The 18,244-nt window shown below is 36.8% G+C and overlaps 1 protein-coding gene across 5 annotated transcripts in view; it reads right to left on the reverse strand.

Moving 5' to 3' along the window:
• The window catches only part of PAN3 (poly(A) specific ribonuclease subunit PAN3), a 79,781-nt gene that overhangs the window by 5,471 nt on the left and 56,066 nt on the right, over positions 1-18,244 (reverse strand). For 4 of the 5 annotated variants that reach the window (XR_007903031.1, XM_051779020.1, XM_051779019.1 and 1 more), the window contains 6 exons: positions 12,061-12,226; positions 11,560-11,647; positions 5,887-6,026; positions 5,005-5,134; positions 1,365-1,429; positions 509-647 (listed from right to left, as the gene is read on the reverse strand). Coding sequence is in view for 4 of the 5 variants with exons in the window: in XM_051779020.1 (XP_051634980.1) it covers positions 509-647; positions 1,365-1,429; positions 5,005-5,134; positions 5,887-6,026; positions 11,560-11,647; positions 12,061-12,226 (728 nt within the window). In the remaining variant the exon portion in view is untranslated. Of the gene's footprint in view, positions 1-508; positions 648-1,335; positions 1,430-5,004; positions 5,135-5,886; positions 6,027-11,559; positions 11,648-12,060; positions 12,227-18,244 lie in introns of those variants that run through there. The other variant, XM_051779021.1, reaches the window with a different exon arrangement.

The following is an 18,244-nucleotide window of genomic DNA, read 5'->3' on the forward strand; positions in this document are numbered from 1 at the left end:
CTCAGAAATTTTCCAGCACTGTCCTAGAGGGCAAGAATTTTGCACAGATTTCTATTGCAGTTTCCCTCCTGTCTCCTACTCTGGTCAGCACAGTTTAGGAATGGATTGTCCTGCCATACAACCATTTTTTGTGATAACTATCAGCAGAAACCTCCCCCAGTTAAAGGGGTTTTATGGATCCTTTATGCTGTGTTGAAAAACCAGAGTAGCATAAAGGGACCAGCATTGCTTATCCACAGTATTCAATGCATTCTAGGATGAGAAGTTAATACTGCATCTCATGCTATATTAACAAATTTCAAGTTTTAATATTCATGTACTAAGTTTATTTAAATATTCATAAATGTTGGAATATTACCTCAGTGAATACACTGTTTTCATCCAAAACAGGGAAAATAACCATCAGTTAAACCAATGGAATTAACCTGCCAATGCCAACTTGCATTGCAGTGGGATACTATTTTAAAGAATGCTAACCCAAAAAATTCTTAAAAGCTAACCAAAGTACCTTGTTAAGACATGAGATAATGTGACTGAGGTCAATCCAAGGAGTACCCGCTTCTGTCACCTGATGGAAAAGGTGATCTCGAAAGAGCTTTAGTAAATACCTGTCTCCAGTTTCTGACCACGTTGGGTCCTTCTGAAACCTGGTGTAAAACAAAGGCTCATATTAAAGTTCAGTAAGTTAAGAAAAATCAATCCCCACAGATACACATGACTCTTCAACCTAAACTGAGTAGTCTGACTGCACTGCTAAGCTATCTGTTATAAATTGCAATTAAATTACAGTCTGCCCCTGTCATGAACAGAAGATAACACACTCAAACTTTCTTAGCTGCTAAAGCACCTGAAGCTAATGCCACAGAAAATAATGGAAGACAGCAAGAATTATCTGCAACAAATTTAATGCGTAAATGTTAGAAACCAGCACCATAAACATAACTGTAAGTCTATGCATAAGGATGGAAAACGGACCATGAACTTCATTTTTATGTGATTAGTTGATAGAAAAACAAGCTGAAAAATCACTAGCTTAAAACCAGTATCTACATCCTTTGCTACAGTTAAAGCAAGCTACAGATTTCCTCTAGAAGTATGGCCTCTCACAACAGAGTGAGTGCTAAGAGAAACCATACTAAATACAATGAAGCAACTTTGGCATATCTATTTGTAGCCTTCTCCTCTCCTTTATTTAAAATTTTGGTCAAAGTTGCTTATCTAGTTTTTCTCAAGGCTTCTTAAACATTAATTTTTCCAGGGGCAAACATAGGAAAAAATGTTTATCTTAAATTTATGAGGGAAGAAACACTGTATTGCAAACAGGGTTTTACATACTTTAAACCATGAAAACAAGTATTTCTTACTCAGGTCTCTCATTGATTGTTCCCAGTTTTGCTAGAAGCCTAAACAACCTTCCATTTTGCACCTCCTAGAAAACAAGAAAAAAGTTATTAAAAGTTTCTGAAATATAAAATTAAGACATTTATTTGCAAAAGGTACATGGTAGTAATGCCAAAGAAGCGCTATTAATTACAATTATTTGTTTATTCAAAGAAGAGGGTATAATTTTTTCAGAGATCAAATGCATTGTATTGTGTATCAGTAGTCCAACGCTCAGTTTAGAACTTCAAATTTTAATGTGAAGATTCAACACCTAATGACACCTTGCTGCCCCAAAAGGAACTGGATAAGGCAATCTATTTCTTTGTGGAAACATAAGTCTAGTCTCTTGCCAGCCTATACTTACAGGTATGCAAAAACATAGTAAGTTAAACAAGATGAATATATTAATATATACATATACACACACAGAGTTACCAAGATATTTAGAAGTACAGTATAATACTTTATTTCAGGTTAAGATGAGAAGGAACATAATCTAACAGATTTGTTTTTCAGAAATGCTTTTTAGGCCATTATTAGCAAATACTTAGCAACAATATCATCAGACTAACATTCAAACTATAATTGATTCCAAATATCATTTCGAAACAAGTTTTTCCAGAACAGTTAGAATCTAAGTCTTAAAAGAGTATAAATGTTGAGTCCATAAATGACAATGAGCTCACATACAGGTAGAACATTAGAATTATAGATGCTTAGAGTACATGCAACTGAAAATTAATTTAGTATGTTTTTCCACATCACTAGGATACAGGAAAAAGAGTACACCCCAGCTTACATTAAACAAAAGATTAATTCACAGTGTAAGTCAAAGTTGTCAGGAAAAGATTCTCTCCTGATATTATTCACATTCTGCAATGGCCCAGCTCTACAGCACTATTCATGCTAAGATGCATCTCATTCCATGCATGATAATACTGATTTCAAATTAATTCAGTCTGGAGTAGATTACCGTGTGAAGATGGGTAAAGTAGGTCAAGGTGATAACCGCTTGGCCTCAGACAACCTAGGGGTTGCAGACTTCTATTACTAGGCTAAAAACACACTGCAGAACAGCTTGTTCCGCTACAGTACCTATACTTAGAGACTGACAAGGGAAAACCTACCTTGCCCAGCTAGGTAGGTCTATTATTTGGTCTAACCTCCAAATAATTTTTTGGTATGTGGTCAAATACACAAAAGCCAAAACAATACTGTCCTAGTTAGAACAGCTGGGACCTCAGCTCATCACTGTGTGGGTGTAACCCAAAACTGTGTATTCTATACCCTTCCATGCCATTTCCCAGAAACTGTTATCAATAGACCATTTACAGCAACTGCCCAGAGCATGCCTGACCCCTCAGGCTATAAGCTGAGCCTTAGAGGCCTGTGAGATAGGAGGATGCTCCTGTCCTCACACCCATTGTTGAACTCCCCACCCTGAGGGAGGTACTGGGCACTCCTGCCTGAACCTGAGGATATATAATCTTGGGGTCTTGGGACTTTGGTACCACTTGTGGGATCCAGAGAAGGACCAGAACTTGGACTGGACTGCCATCACCACTCTCGACCAGACTGCGATTACCATCCTCGACCAGACTGCAACCAGCACTCTCACCAACAGGTTTTTCCCTCTCCTTTTACTTTTTGGACTCAGGGGGACCACGTGGGGCTCAGCACAGGGAGGGGGACCCAACAAACACCACTCTGTTCATGCCCCAGGGTGCTGGGTTATACATCTGGGTTTTGTGGGTTAAAACCAATTGTTTGTCTGTGTAATTGTATTTATTGTATTATTTTTATTAAACTATTATTCTGATTTATAATCTCTTTTGAGTTGGATTCATTTCCCCTGCTGGTTTACCTTTAAACCAGCATAAACACCTATGTGAAGGCTGCTACCTTGTAGATTCTTAATCAATGGTGACACAGCTGAGCAACAACACTGGCACTAAGTCTCCAGGTAGCCTCTCTACAGGCTTAGGAGCCTGTAAGGCAGGGAACTTTTCTACACAGTGGATCACAGGGCTTGGATAAACTGTGGCTTTGACTGCTATGACATGCATATGATGAACATAAAGGTGAGGAAGGAAAGTGATAGTGTAATAGGGTCACTGCTCTATGAAACATGAGCATTACAGGAGTAACAAGGTTACATGGCTTTGAGAAAACCAAGTTATTAACTACATACAAACCATTCCCAGCATCAGAAGTCCCTAAGCTACAGATGACTGTGTCCTTGGAGAATATAAGGAAAAAAAACAATCACACATGCTAGTCTTTTTCTAATACTCTCCTCAAAACATCTGCCTGGGGCAATAATGAAGAGAGCTTAGACTTAAGGGATACTGTAGCTCTGATATTATCAAAGATGTGCTAGTGCAAACAAGTTACAGTATGACAGCTAATTAAGAAGTGCTATTTATCACTGCCAGGTAAATAGCTATTGCCAAACTGAGGGATAAGCAACAACTTGGATTTGTAGTAGCTCTGCTCACCTGCCAGTGATAAGCAACTGCTATAAAGAACTTGACTAAAAACGCAAAATGCTTAATGCTGATTATAGGACAATCTCCATCTTTGCAATGGGAGAGGGTTCATCTGCCCAGCTTCATGCAAGCACATAGGGCCACCTTAAGAAGAAATGATCTTAAATACTTTTAGAGAAAGATTAGTAGTTGATTCTGATAAAGTGAGCACACAACATCTAGAAGTCTGCATCCAACATAGATACTGCCTGGCTCTTCTATAGCTCCTTGCTTCTGACAGATTTCAGTATCTTTCACTAAGGAGGAAAAAACTGTTATCCAACAAGCCTGGAGTGGAGAAATCAAGAGAACCAAGTCCATCAGAATCCCAACCACTGCTCTACTACCTCCCTCTTAAAAAAAATTCTCAACTGTTTACAATGCAATGGAGTCACAGTACTTGATTAAATTCTTACTTATACCCTATCCCACACATTTTCAGGGTCATGAAAGCATTCTGTAATGTATCTCAATCCTGACAGAAATCCTGCTATCAGTGGCTTCTAACAGACACCCTTTTCTGTTGAAAAAATACACACTGTTAGCACTTGATACCTTGACTGAACACTACAGACTACTCAGACCCCCACAGCAAGAGATGCACACTTCAGGGAAACTAAGCACGGTATCTCCATGATCTAGAATTCATTTGGAAAGGAAAACATAAGATTGAGAAGTCAAGTAACACTGAAACCCAAATCCAAGAATTTAAGAGGCAGCATCTGTTGCTGTATAACCTTTAGCACACACTACATGATCTAGTATGTGATGACATACATGGCCTTATTTACTCAGAATGCTACTTTTTAACTGTTCTATAAAGAACATATTTTCCCCAAGACTGTTGATTGGATATGATGTTACTTCAGTGAAATGCCAGCTGAGGACATCCTAAAACTACGGATTCTTGGAGCTTTTGGACTTTCAAAAGCCTGAGCTTAGGGTTGTCAAGCCTTCAGGCAGATTACTTAGGTTACTTAACAAACAGAAGGAAAAAAAACCCCAACAAAAACCAGTAGAAAACATTCCTTTTAAAGGTAAAGCTGTAGGAATACTGCCTAGAGGTCTTTCTGTAGGAATTACTACGATTTACCTTTGCTAGGTCTTCTTCTATTACATCATTTCTCATTTGAGCAGCATCCAATTGAGTATAGAATCGTGCACCAATCATAGGCATGATATCATTTACACTGCGAAGCCTGTTTTGGTCAGTCAGCAAATACCTGCCAAAATAACCCAACCCCCAAAAGATTACTTAAACATGTCACAAATGCCAGAGATTATATCCTATTATGATAACTATTTGACTTTTTTTTGTTTAATACACATAGTTGACAATTTTTGTCTTTCTTAAAAGATATTAACAGAGAAAACACGTGTTAACTTACGTGTATATACCTAGTCAGCCATTTATACAAGATGAGTGTATTTTCATGAAACTGTGCAATGTACCCCACTCAAACAGCAAGAACACACCCAAAAAAGAGAAGACATGCAAATTCAGATTGTAATGCAATTGTTTTTCAAATAAGGGAAGGAGCAAAGATTTCTACTTTTCCCACTCAGGTTGCAAGAGAAAGGCTGACTATACTGAAACAACACAAAATAATATGCTGCCAAGAAAAACAAGCACTCAACATTTTGGTCAAAAAGGCAATGTGCCTATTTCTCAATACTTTCTGAAACTGTAAGATAAGAGTAGCATATTGCTATTGTAGAGAACAGGCAGTGAAGCCCAGTATTGAAAACAACTTCAAACGCTTGTTTTGTTTACACTCCTAATTGTTATTAGGAGCTTTACCAGCATCTACAAACAAATTTTAAATCATAACATTTAACAATGCATTGACTGTGCAGAAAACTCAATGACAGTAGTTTTGTCTGTAATCTTACTTGCATCTAAAAATACCATTTATCATTTGCATTTCTATATGTAAAAGTAGTAATTTCCTTTAAAAGATTTAAGCCAACTTACAAAATCAGATTCTTCAGATCAGAGGAATAGTTGATTGTCACCAGTTCCATTGCTTTCTGCAAATTCTCTCTCTGAATTCCTGATAAAGAATTGCAAGCCAAAGCCAACACAACTTTCCCCAGGGAGATCAGATCTGCTTGCTAATAAGGAAAACACACACAGGTAAGATTCTTAGCATAGACTAATATTAGCTATGGTACCGGATGGTGTTAAAAAGAGACAGTTCTTCAATAACCTTAGAAGAATTTGAGCAACTAAAGTAAGTACTATTCAAAGCACAGTTCAATATGACTAAATTACAAGTAGTTAAAACGTACAGAGGAAAATGTGTCCTGACATCTAGGTACTACACTTGTCTTCGAATGATTAAGATTTGCCTATTTTTAGCTTAAGGACAGTACCAGAGAGAATTCTTGTGTAGTGAGCAGAAGCTCTTCAAAGAGGTTCTTCTAACCACGCAGCTGCCCAATCCTGATGAGTCAAGGAGTTGGTAGCAAACAGAGAAAGTCTTCTCAATACAAGATGTAGAAATATAAGGATTATTTGTTAAAACAGAACCAGCATTTGCTGGACTCGTATCTTTTCATGACAGCCATTCAGTGTGATGCCACACCACACTCTAGCACATGATGTCTCTATTTTAATAAATTGCTCAAGTATTCTCATCTCTGATGGCCAGTGTGAAAAGATCTGAACTGCATGAAATAACTAGACAGGAACAGGTCTGTATGGCTGACAAACTGAGCAGCATCATGTTTTATGAAGAAATTAAACACTTTCCTTAAATGCAGAACTGGTCTGAAAAGATAAATGTTGGATACAGACTGCTCTGCCATAACAGAAAATTCTGTCAATTTTAATAGACAGTCACAAGAAATTATTTTGAAAAGCTGTAACAGATTTTAAAGTCCACTGCTAAAAACAGGAGACTAATTTAGTAGCAAACAATGACATTCATAGCAAAACCTAATTGATTCTTTCCATGGAAAGGCTTCCAACTGTACACAACTTGGCCAAACTTGAAACACCTGTAGCTTTCCATGCTGAATACCTGCCTCAGACTGAATTTAACAGTCAGCTACAGATACAAATTTAGGATTTTCAGGAGGGCTTTTTGAGAAAATATTTTTGAGAAAGTAAAAACATAAAAGCTACTAATTATTGAGAATGTCAGCTCCATAGCCTAGATAAAGGTCAAGCTGTTTAGCAGAGAATGCAGTCATATAAGGAATACACCTTCTGTCATTTCTGTAAGAAGGGCTGAAAATTTGGCAGTGCTGCAACATCCTCTCGCAGCTTTTCCACCCAGAGGTGAAACCATGCTTGCTGCCTCTGGCTGCAGTAGCTCACCCTGAAGCCACATCTTCCAACTGCTGAGGGCCAGTGGAAAATATCAAACCTTTCCAGATCTCTCAATGTCCCTGCTGTTCCCATATCAAGTATGATTAAGCAACAAATTTGAACACGAATACACAGTATGTCAGAAGTTAAAAAGCATGATATTCTTGTAGCTAATGAAGACAGCAACAGGATATGGAAAACGAGACAAAAATAACGACAAAATGGTGGATGAGAAGGTGGGATTGGAATTTGCTAGATGCTATTTCCTAAGGAACCAGGAATTTCTGATTATTGGCATTCTTTTTTCCTTTCATTATGACTTCTGCCTCTAAAAGAGACTTGAAAGAAATAGGTGTTTCTATTAACCACAGCATTACTTCTTTCTGCAGTCCCCTACTTTACACTTAGTACGTTTCAACTTTTAGTAATTCATAAGAATGTATCCTATATAAATTCTGTATCATCCCACAACCCCAAGACACCAAAACTATATAACTTCAGGCAAGATTCTATGAAAGCAATCTTCCTTTACACAGGTGTTTTCATAATACAGATTGCATTAGATTTTAAAAACAGTCGAGAAAGTATCTTACATTTAACATCAGCCAGGAAATTCTAAATTCCAGCTTTGTGGTTCTTTGAGCATTTGACTCACAACCTTAATTTTTGTTTGTTTTGCAAATTACATCTAACAGAAGAACTGGCAGAGAGGATAAAACACACCAATGCAGCCTCAAACACATAATTTTTAATTTACAGCCAATAATTAGCTTCTTTTAGCTGCAAAAGTGGTTTGGATTCATCCCACTTATTTTAGGAACTTACACTTTAAGCAATTCAGACAAGACTCAAGCTGGGTTGTAAAGGACCTCTGAGATCATCAAGTCCAACCCTTGATCCACTACCACCGTGGTTACTAGATGCTCAATGTTCGAAGTTTTACAGGTGCACAAAGACAGGTACTATTTTTTCTGTGGACTTGGAGAATCAGAATATCTCAAGCTGGAAAGAACTCAAAGTTTTCAGGATTTCTGAGAGTCAGGTTACTATTTTAGAAGAGATTAAACTACCATCCACTGACCAACTCTATCCACTCGGACAAGTAACATGACTTCCCCAAAGCCAGGGTACACCATCCTTTTTGTAAGGAAGCAGTCCACATATGCCCATTAAGCCCTAGCTTCCCTCTGAAAACACCAACAGACTCAGCTCTTCCTGCTTCTAGGCAGAGAAAGGCTAAGAAGGTACACAAAAACTGCTACACTTCCCTTGAAGCAGGGACACCAGAAATAAATGCTGCATTCCTGTAGTAGCCTTGATAGTGCAAGGTACAGATCAACATTGGGTACAATCTTGTTTATACTCCCTATAGTGCTTGGCGTGCTCCTATGGATCCAGAGAATTTCTGCTATGATAACCCATCAACACTGACTATCAAGTCATACTAATCTGATTCTCAACTTTGAGAAAAAGCTTTTTACCTTTTAAGTACAAGAATCCTTTTCTTCAAAAATGTACCTTGCACGCAATTAATAACAATGTAATTAGTAATTCATTCATAATTGTAACCTGTACCAACTTAATTTTTTATCTGCTGAAAGGTTTGCTAGTAAAGATTTAATTACCATTTAGTTCAGTGATAGCCCCCCTCATTAATGTCTCCCTGTTACCAAATGAATTTCAAGTATGTCAAGTGAGCAATTCAAAAGTTAATTGCATAGGTACCCTTTGCTAGTAATTTTTTTAATATTAAATAGGAATCTGCTACCATGCCAAATGCCCCAGAGATACCTCAACATTTTATACACCTTTCAGACACGCAAGCTATTCAAATAAATCTTATTTTTGACAGGATCCCTTTTCCATAAACTCTTTGAAACCAACATTACTTTTTTTGTTTGTTTATCCTGTTCCACTGTTATTCTTGCATCAATGAGCTCATGCACACTACAATTCTGTGGATTCACTTATCCTAAGGGAATTGCCCTTAGAAGTACCTCCAAGTTCCTAACTTTTTGGTGGGGTTTTTTTTTTTTTAGAGTCAACATTAATACTTGAGTTGCCACTTCAAACTAATTTATTTAAATTTGGGGAGGTGCATATGAAAATTATTCTGGTTTTCCAAGTTGAAAATATTTACTTTAAGCAAAAGTAACCCTAATAGCCCTTGTTAAAACAATACAACTTATGTGTTCTCTTATTTTCATAAAGGGGAGGACTCATGTTTTATTCCAAATACACAAATATTTATTAAACCTTTTTACTGTTTCCTACATAACCATTTACAGTTTTTCCATCTATACTTTGCAACTGCCTGACAAGACTTATGGACTGGGGGGCAGGAAGCCGTGTGCCGTAATTTTTGCAGGTTTAACTCCTTGTTTTTAATGCAAGTGGCCATTCATATTCCATTTACTTCTTTTTGGCTTCCCTTATTGTTGCCTTTATTTAACTCTTAAATGTTCATGAGATGTGTTTAACACAGACTGTAAAGAACAATTTCATTCCTATTACATAGCTCCTCACTGTTCTGGCCAAAATCTTTTCTCTATATATTAACAATGGGAAATAGCTAGAAAACAACAAATCCTTAAAAACATACCTTCCTCCACTGAAGACAGCAATAAGGAAATGCATATTTGCTGGGCAGTAAATCAAGAGATAATCTGTATTTTTAACAGTTACAGGAATCCCAGAGGAATTCAGGCACTGGGTCATGGATCAAGAGGAAAAAGGACAAGCAGCAGCTGTGATTTTGTAATTTTATCTGGCTAGGGTAAACAAAGGTAGAAGATGAGAAATGACTCCTGAGTTCCAAGAAGTGAAGTCAGCCCAGCATCTCTGAAAGAAGAAAATGGGCCTTGAAAGCCTAGCTCTTCTAGAGGAAGCAACAAAAAAGAATGTAATACCATATTTTCTAACTGCAGTTTAGATCTTCCAAACTATGTATTTAAGAGTACTTCTTTTCTGGTTTACCAAAGCAACATGAACAATTTGAATATTAACAACGTATAAAACATGAAAAACCATTCCCCCTAAACAGAACTAGGCACTATCAAGCAAGTCAGCTGCCAAGTGTTGGGCTGCTACGGTGGTTAGTGCTTTTGACAGATTTGTGTACCTGCAAGTATTTTTAGATTTGTACCTCCAAGTACTTTAAATGTTTCGTTTTACTTGAATGTCATAATATCTCAGGAGGACCCCTTTCCAAGCTGCAATTAAAACACATTTAGAGAAGTACTTAAGATTTAAAAAAAAAAAAAAAAATCTCATTACATTTTTAGGCATGGATCCCTTACTTGCATGTATTTCCATTTTCTCTCTGCTGTTTTCCACTAAATTATTACGAAAAGCTCACTGATATGTAGCTGGGGACAGGGGGAGGGAGAACATGAAATTCTATGTTGTACTACTCAAAGTAAACTGAAAACTGAATCATTAAAAAAAAAAAAAGTTACGTTTGAGGACATGGTCTCCAAAAAGCTAGTTTCTGCTGGTCAAAGTTCAAACATTTTAGTTATTACTGGAAGACTCCGAATGAGCAATGTTCTTACAGTGAATAAGCTCAATTAACGAAAATAAATTAAATCTAACTAGCTACCGCAGTCTTTCACTCTCAGTACAGACAGGCTATGTGATGACAGCTGAAGTAATGTACTTTACCCTGAGGGGAAGTTAGGGAAAGAGGTATTCCTGTACACAGTGATGCTCCAGATGACTGTGGAACAGTTTTTGTTAAGTCTAAAGGGATTCTTCTTAATTCAGGAATTATGCAGAGTCCACACTTCAGAGAACACCAGGAGAGCATGGAAAAACTAGGAGACAGACTAAAATAAAGATACACTAGAATCTTTTAGGAGTGATGAGAAGGCCTAAGTGCAGCTAATTAAAAGATCTCTTACTCCTCTGTGAACAGGTATTCAACACTTAGTTATCTTAAAACAACAAAAGACAGAGCAAAAACTGTTACTGAATCATTATATCTCTAACACTAAATGTAAGATTTTTCTCTCCTTCATTTAGAAATTTTTCTTTCCAACCATTTCTGACTTGAGTTTGTTAAACACTAGTAGTTCAACCTGTATGACGAGTTTGATGAAATTTTAGAAGTAGAAGATAGCAAAATGAGCATTCACATTTCTAAATTACAAGCAAATTCAACTAAGTATGGCAGAACCAAGATCAAATCAGGAACAAAAAAATACAGTCATTTAGACATAGATACACTGACCTACAGTTTAATTAAAAGTACTTGTTTTCCGAAGAGAATCACACTGGTTTTCAGTACTCCCTGTGCCAAGTCACCACCTAACTATGGCACTGTAGTCTTACCTGAAACTGAGCCATTAATGCCAGTGGATTATTTTGACTGTTGTCAAACGTCAAAACATCAAAAATTCCAACACAATTAACTCGTAATCTTTAGGTACAAAAAGAGAAAAGGAAGAAGTGTCATTAAATGTTATTGGTTACTCAATTTTTCCTCTAGCATTCATTGAATGGTTTGATACGATAAATGTAGTCATCAGTACTTAGCAAATTACTACGCAGTAGAAAATACAAATTTTACTAGTTAATAAAATGCAGCAGACAGTATCCAGTTTACAAATAAATCAACAAATTTCAAAACTGGCACTAGTGTGTCTGATCTGTCGTTCGAGTATAATGTATGAATCTTCCCAAAATATGTTTAAAATAATCTTAAAAAAAAAAAAAAAAACCCACACAAAATTACAAGCTTAACAGAACTTAGTAGCCATTTCTGTATCAGGTGCACAGTCAGCAGTTGAATACAGACCACAGTAACACAGTGAGAATGAATGCTTTCATTACCTTGTTTTGCCTGTTACTAGAATCTTTGTTGGATCCATAACTCTGCATGCCAGTCCTGCTGTATGAATGGTCCGTAATGCAGAGCTGAGCTGCACAATATATGCCCATATCAAAGACTCTGGAAGCAACCCAGCATGCTGCCGTGGTAGAGGTCCATCATGCTGACCTAGAAGCAAAACATCATAAGCATCAATAAAAGGTTACTGTGCAAAAATCAAATTACATCACCTTGAATTATACAATTAACTCATATATTCATTTCATTCAACTCTTAACAGTCCTTGAAAGACACATCTATTGTGCTTTAATGGTTGGTTTGGGGGTGGATTTTTCTTGGTTGATTTGTTTGGGTTGGGTTTTTTGAGAAATGTTGACAATTCATAAGCATTATTATTATTTTCATTCTGATATTCAGAGAAACAATGCTGATTTTTAAAGTTTAGAATGAACAATCATTACAACAACAGCACTGATCAGAAACTGCTCAGAGTAGATAGTACATCAAAATATGCAGGTACTTCATAAGTAAAAACGCCAGTATCCTGAAACAAAGAGCATGTACCGCAGTAGCTGCAACAGATCCCGTTTTACCTTCTTTATTGCAGGAAGGTTTCTCAATTAAACATTCTCTGTCATTTGATAAGAATAAGAAACTACTTTCAAGCTACATGGGCAAATCAGACAGGAAGGTTTTGTGGCTAAACATCACTGAACACAACTTCACATTTGCTCTGCTGACACAGCTCCCTGACAAGTCATCACTGCATGACCCCATTCAATGGGCCATGCGAAAGCAATGCATCACTCCCCTTCCAAATGGATACTTTTTCTTTCAAAAGTAAACCAATCCTTGCAAACACACACTCAAATTCCATATTGCAGTTTCTGAGTAATACTGAGCCACAGATGAAAAAATAAAGACATAGATAACAAATGTTATTTTTAGTATGATGTCTGTAATTTCAAAGAAGTTGCCACTGTTTGCATTGCACAAAGTTAAAGCAGAAGAAAACACATTCAGAGTAAGACGGTAGGTCTCAATTTTACAATCAATCACAGATATTTCAAGAGGTTGCCTCAGTATTGATTTTGCCAATTTTGAGACAAGTAATATCATCAGTACTAAGTAAAATCAAGTAAGCATCTGATTCATTTGTAAACTGACTGTACTCTTCTCTAAACATTTGTTTCTTGGGTTTGGGTTTGTTTTTTTTCCTTTTCCTACAGGACCATATCAGTATCTGTGCATTTGATCAAAATAAATATGTGTGTGTTTGCATGAGTACATACACACAAAATATACGAAGAGTGAAAAAAGTGGAACGCATTAACAAAAATTTATTACTTAGGAATTTTACTGACTTTGGGGTGACAGGTTGGGAATGCTCTCAGCTTTCATTTCTGAGCTTGTTTGTCTGGTTTTAAACTTTAGTTCACTTTTCAGGTTTAAGCTTTTGTTTAGATTATAAAGATCAAGACACTGACTCCTCTAAATTGCAATAAGCTTGGCATGTCTACTGAAAGCTGAACATAATGAGATGTTGTTTGTTTTTTTCTAGCCTCCTGAATCCTGATGAATCATTATGCAAATCACTTCCCAAAAAACCCGCATACCAGAAGTCTCACATAGCAAACTTTTTCCATCATAATTCTCTCCTCTTCAGCGGGACAAAAACTATGATACAAAAAGGCTGAGAAGATATAACCTTCATTATTAGTCAAGGCTCTTTCTCTATTTACTACTTGCTGTAGAATACACTTTATATTTGGTAAACAGTAGCAGGTCTAATATGTTTAACAGGGATGTACATGGATATTGCAAGACAGTTACATCTATATGAAATAAGTAAACCCAGAATAGAAATGTTGCTACAACATCCCAGAGGGAGAGAAAAGCCAAAACTTGGGAGTTATTTTTCTGCATGTACAACAGCATTTGCACTTTGATTTTCAAATAAAGGCAATGTAATCCAGAGAATATTCAATATAAGCTGAAAAGCTGAAAGACCAGAGTTCAACAAAGTTTCTCCTCTGCTAGCAGAAAACGTTAAACAATGCTATTTTACTACTGGAAGGACTCCCTTGAGGCTACAGCTGACTCTAGGCTGTTGGTTTCACACTGGTTGGCTGCACCCCATGTTCACATACACTAAAGGTATAAGCTAAAACACTGGAAAAAAATCCACTTTTGAAATGTCCTCTTACAGATCTATCTGTTCAAAATATGCAAGATGAAAAGAAGTTCGGAGTGCTGCAATGCTGACTGTGAAATATGCCCCATAAGGCCCATCAGACCTGCCAGAGATGGCAGCTGAGCAAGGACCCAAGGAGATGAGACCCAAAAGCTCACTCTTCAAGCAAAACACACAGTTGAAAGCTGTCCAAACAGTGCTGAACACAATGAAAAATATCACAAGAATGTAAATAAAAGTTATCAAAATGATCAGGATATTAAAGAGGTATTTTAGAGATTCCATGGTTGATTTGCAAAGGCTTCCCACCACAGGTTGAATCCACAGCCACAAGAAGTAAAATTTCAGATTGTGTTCTTTCCACCTATTGCTGGCCATACTTGCCTCTGAGATGCAGAACACAGACACTAATGGAAAAGATTAAAAATTTAAGAACTGCCATTTCAAAAACACAGGTTATCCATTAAAAATGCTGACAATTATTTTTAAGTTCTGTGGTATGTTGTTCTCAATGGAACAAAAAAAATAACCCTTTGCACTTGTATGCATGTGTAGTTTAAGTTTTTCCTAGTTAAAAAAGTATTCAAATGCAATTCTGTTCTCCAGAGAAAGTATGAATACAGGAACAGTCCTGGGGCAGGACAGAAGACCTGGGACCACCAGCAGTAGGACCTGTTTTACATTATCAGGAACACCGTCAGAAAGCACGTTAAGAAACAGCAATTCTCACACAGTTATGAAAAAACAAACAACATTAGAAGTCCAATGAAAGATTTAGCTGATCACTAAATGGAACCTCTCAGGCTCATAAATCAGTCTTTTACATTGATAACTGAATTGTTCAGTGTTTACTTAGTGTTCCTGAGTTACCTTACTGAAAGTAAGATAAATTCAATAGCCTTCATTTCTCTTTCTTCTCCAGGGAAACTTGGGCTTTGGGTTTACATTTCCCAGTTTTCAATATACAGAAAGGTTCTGAACCACTTAGAGTGCAGCAGTATATTTTGTAAAAAATCTGAATAACCTGAAAACTTGAATTTACTTTGAAAAAGTTGCAGCTTTTGGCAAAGGTATTTTTGGATAATTATTAGTCACATATTTTATCTTCAAAACATCACGCTGACTTTCAATATTCATATATTCTTACCCTTCATCACTGTCTATTCATCTAGTCATCACACAACTTATTTCTTTTTCAATGAAAGAGGTATTTTATGATAAAAAGATTCAGCATCTGAGGATGCAAAAACTATAGAGTCAGCAGTGAAGTTCGTTCTTGTGCATTACATACTACTATTATTGTGTCAAAAAGAAAGTGAATTTCCCAGACCATGTTTATCTTCATTAGAAAGCATTTGTTTGCTGAAGAGAAGATACTGTGGTGCTGAAAACTCCTACTAACAGCACACACCCCAACATTTAATTACTCGGAGTGTTTAAAAACAGACCAAAGGACATATCAAAGGCATGTTTATCTATGCCAACCACAAAACCTCATCAAGACAAACCTTACTGGCAGCTGTGAATAGTTACTGTTAGTTTGCCAGGATTTTCTGGCTGGTAAGTTTTAAAGTACATACTTTCAGAATTCTGTTTACCATTTAATTATCAGACTGTTCAGAACAATGTTTCAGTACTTTAGGCTAACTTGCTAATGCAAAGAAAACTTAAATATGAGAAATATCAGAAAAGTGCGAGAAACACAAGTGTTCCAGAACAACAGATTTAATGTTTAGAGTATAAAGTGTATTGAGGAAATACAAGAAATGAGAATCAAATAAAAAGGAGCTTTTCAAGTGAATGTAATCCAAGTAGCAATTAACTGAAAAGTCACACTCCTGATTTTAAAACTTGTATAAATTTAGTAAAATTCAACAGAACAATATTGGATTATCACACTGTACCACCTAAAAAAAGAGGTGATTTCATTGCATAAAGAAGTAACAATTTCTACAGCATTCAGGAGTTACGAAGACATTATTTACATTCACATTATAAAAATAAACATAAGCTGCTATTTTCCTCCCCCACTCCAAATCTCTTTGAAGCTGATTCCGTAACATGGTCTGTAAATAACGCAGCAAAAAAACCCCACCCAGGTGACCACACTGACACCAGTGACATGCAAGACAGCCATGTAAACCATAATCCTCATCTTTTAACTGTCAAGGTCTTGTGTTGCCCACTGAAGTGTTCAACATAAATAAGGTTGCATACCTGAAATCAAATTCTGAGTTCACTGATCAGGTTCACAGTGTTGTGCCTCCTAAAACCTTTAAAAGCAATTGTACTAATCTGGGCCTCATGCTGCAGAGTACCCAACTTCCATCCATTCCCCTGCTTCTCTTGGGAGTCTCCTCTAGGCAGGCAGACGGCCAAGAAACTCTGTGAGGGGATGGAGAAAGGATCCGTGAAGGCAGGCAATTCTGAGAAATCAAGTTATAGGTATGCAATCTTATTTTTCTCTCTTAAATTGCTCCTTCTACTGAGGACCAGACTAGAAAGCAGCAGTTACCAAAAAAGAAAGGCCAAAGCAAAGAGGTGCAGAAAGATTTGGCAAAATTTGGGATTTCAGGTGACTTTTTCCCTAATTTACCTAATAAGAAGATTGGAAGAGCAGATAATGAGAAGTGCCATGAGGTAGGAGACAGTTATCTTCCCTACATATCCCTTTAAGTTCTGTAGCAACAGCTCATCTTAATTAAATAATACTTTGATGTGACTGAGTAGACACTGACGTCTTATTTCTAATTTCCCAGACCATTCCTGCCTATAGAAGGAAGTTGTAGCAGGCCAAATAAATGGTCCTAATAGCCCACTAGCCTGTTTCAAAGACATATACACTAAAATCAGAACAGTAGCTTGTAATGGATACCTAAGTGTATAAATATAAGTAGAATATTCTATTAGCCTCCAATGATTTGCAGCCCAGAGAACTTCTGAGGCAGATATTGTGTCTTTGCAGTAAATAGTCCTCATGTATTTCTCTTCCATGAGTAAGACCACTTTCCCCTCAAAACCAGGCAAGCATCAACAATAATCTGTGAAAAAGTTCCATTGCTTAATTATCTTTACACAGGTTTTGAATTTGCTACTGGTCTAGTTTCATTGGTCAGTCTTTAGTTTTAGGCTGGAAGAAACAGCACACTACTTTTATTCATTTCTTCTCTATCCCAGCATATTTTTCAGATACCTAATATATTCCAGTCATTTTTAACCTCATTATATTCCTTTACATTTTTAAAAGCATGAAAAGTAGCATCCCACTTCGCTGTTCTTCATACAACTGTTGCATGCCTTTGTTCATCCCTGTCACCTCTTCTCAGCTTCTTTGCTGTTCTTCTACACCCTTCAAAATACAATAAGGAGGACCACAACTGCAAATAGGAGTCTATCAGGCACCCACATCTTGAATACAGTATCTTCCATTTAATTGTTTACTCTTTTCTTAATAATATAAACCAATGTGTTTCCTACTCACTGCTATTCAGCAAGACAACAGTATTTTCCTTAATCTACTTAACTATGGCCCCAGATCTATTAATGAGTGGCAACAGCCACAACAGAGGTCATTATTTTATGTTTGAGGATAGAGTTATATATTTCCCCTCGATCACATTGGTTTATAGTACATCACCTGCTAAATTATTGCTAGAAGCACCAGCCTTGTAAGATCCTTCTGCAATCCATCACAATTGGCCTTTGTTTTTAACAATCCAAACAATTTGGTATTACCAGCAAACTTTGGCAGACCATTAGTTATCGTCAGTGCAAACAAGTGAATGTGTTAAGAAATACAACTCCCAGCACATATTCTTGTGAGACCCCACCAGTGATCTTCACTGTGAAAAGCAACTGTTCACCCTCACCGTTTCGTATCTTCTAATCAGGTATTATCCTAACTGAGAACTTTTTCTTATCTCATGGTTACTTAGGTTCTTTTAAGGACTCTGTTGGACTTCACTGAAAACCCAGGGTCTTATCTATTAGGT

This window comes from Manacus candei, unplaced genomic scaffold (genome assembly GCF_025592945.1).
Source record: "Manacus candei isolate 608988 ecotype Guabito, Panama unplaced genomic scaffold, ASM2559294v1 h1tg000014l, whole genome shotgun sequence".
Taxonomy (NCBI): domain Eukaryota; kingdom Metazoa; phylum Chordata; class Aves; order Passeriformes; family Pipridae; genus Manacus; species Manacus candei.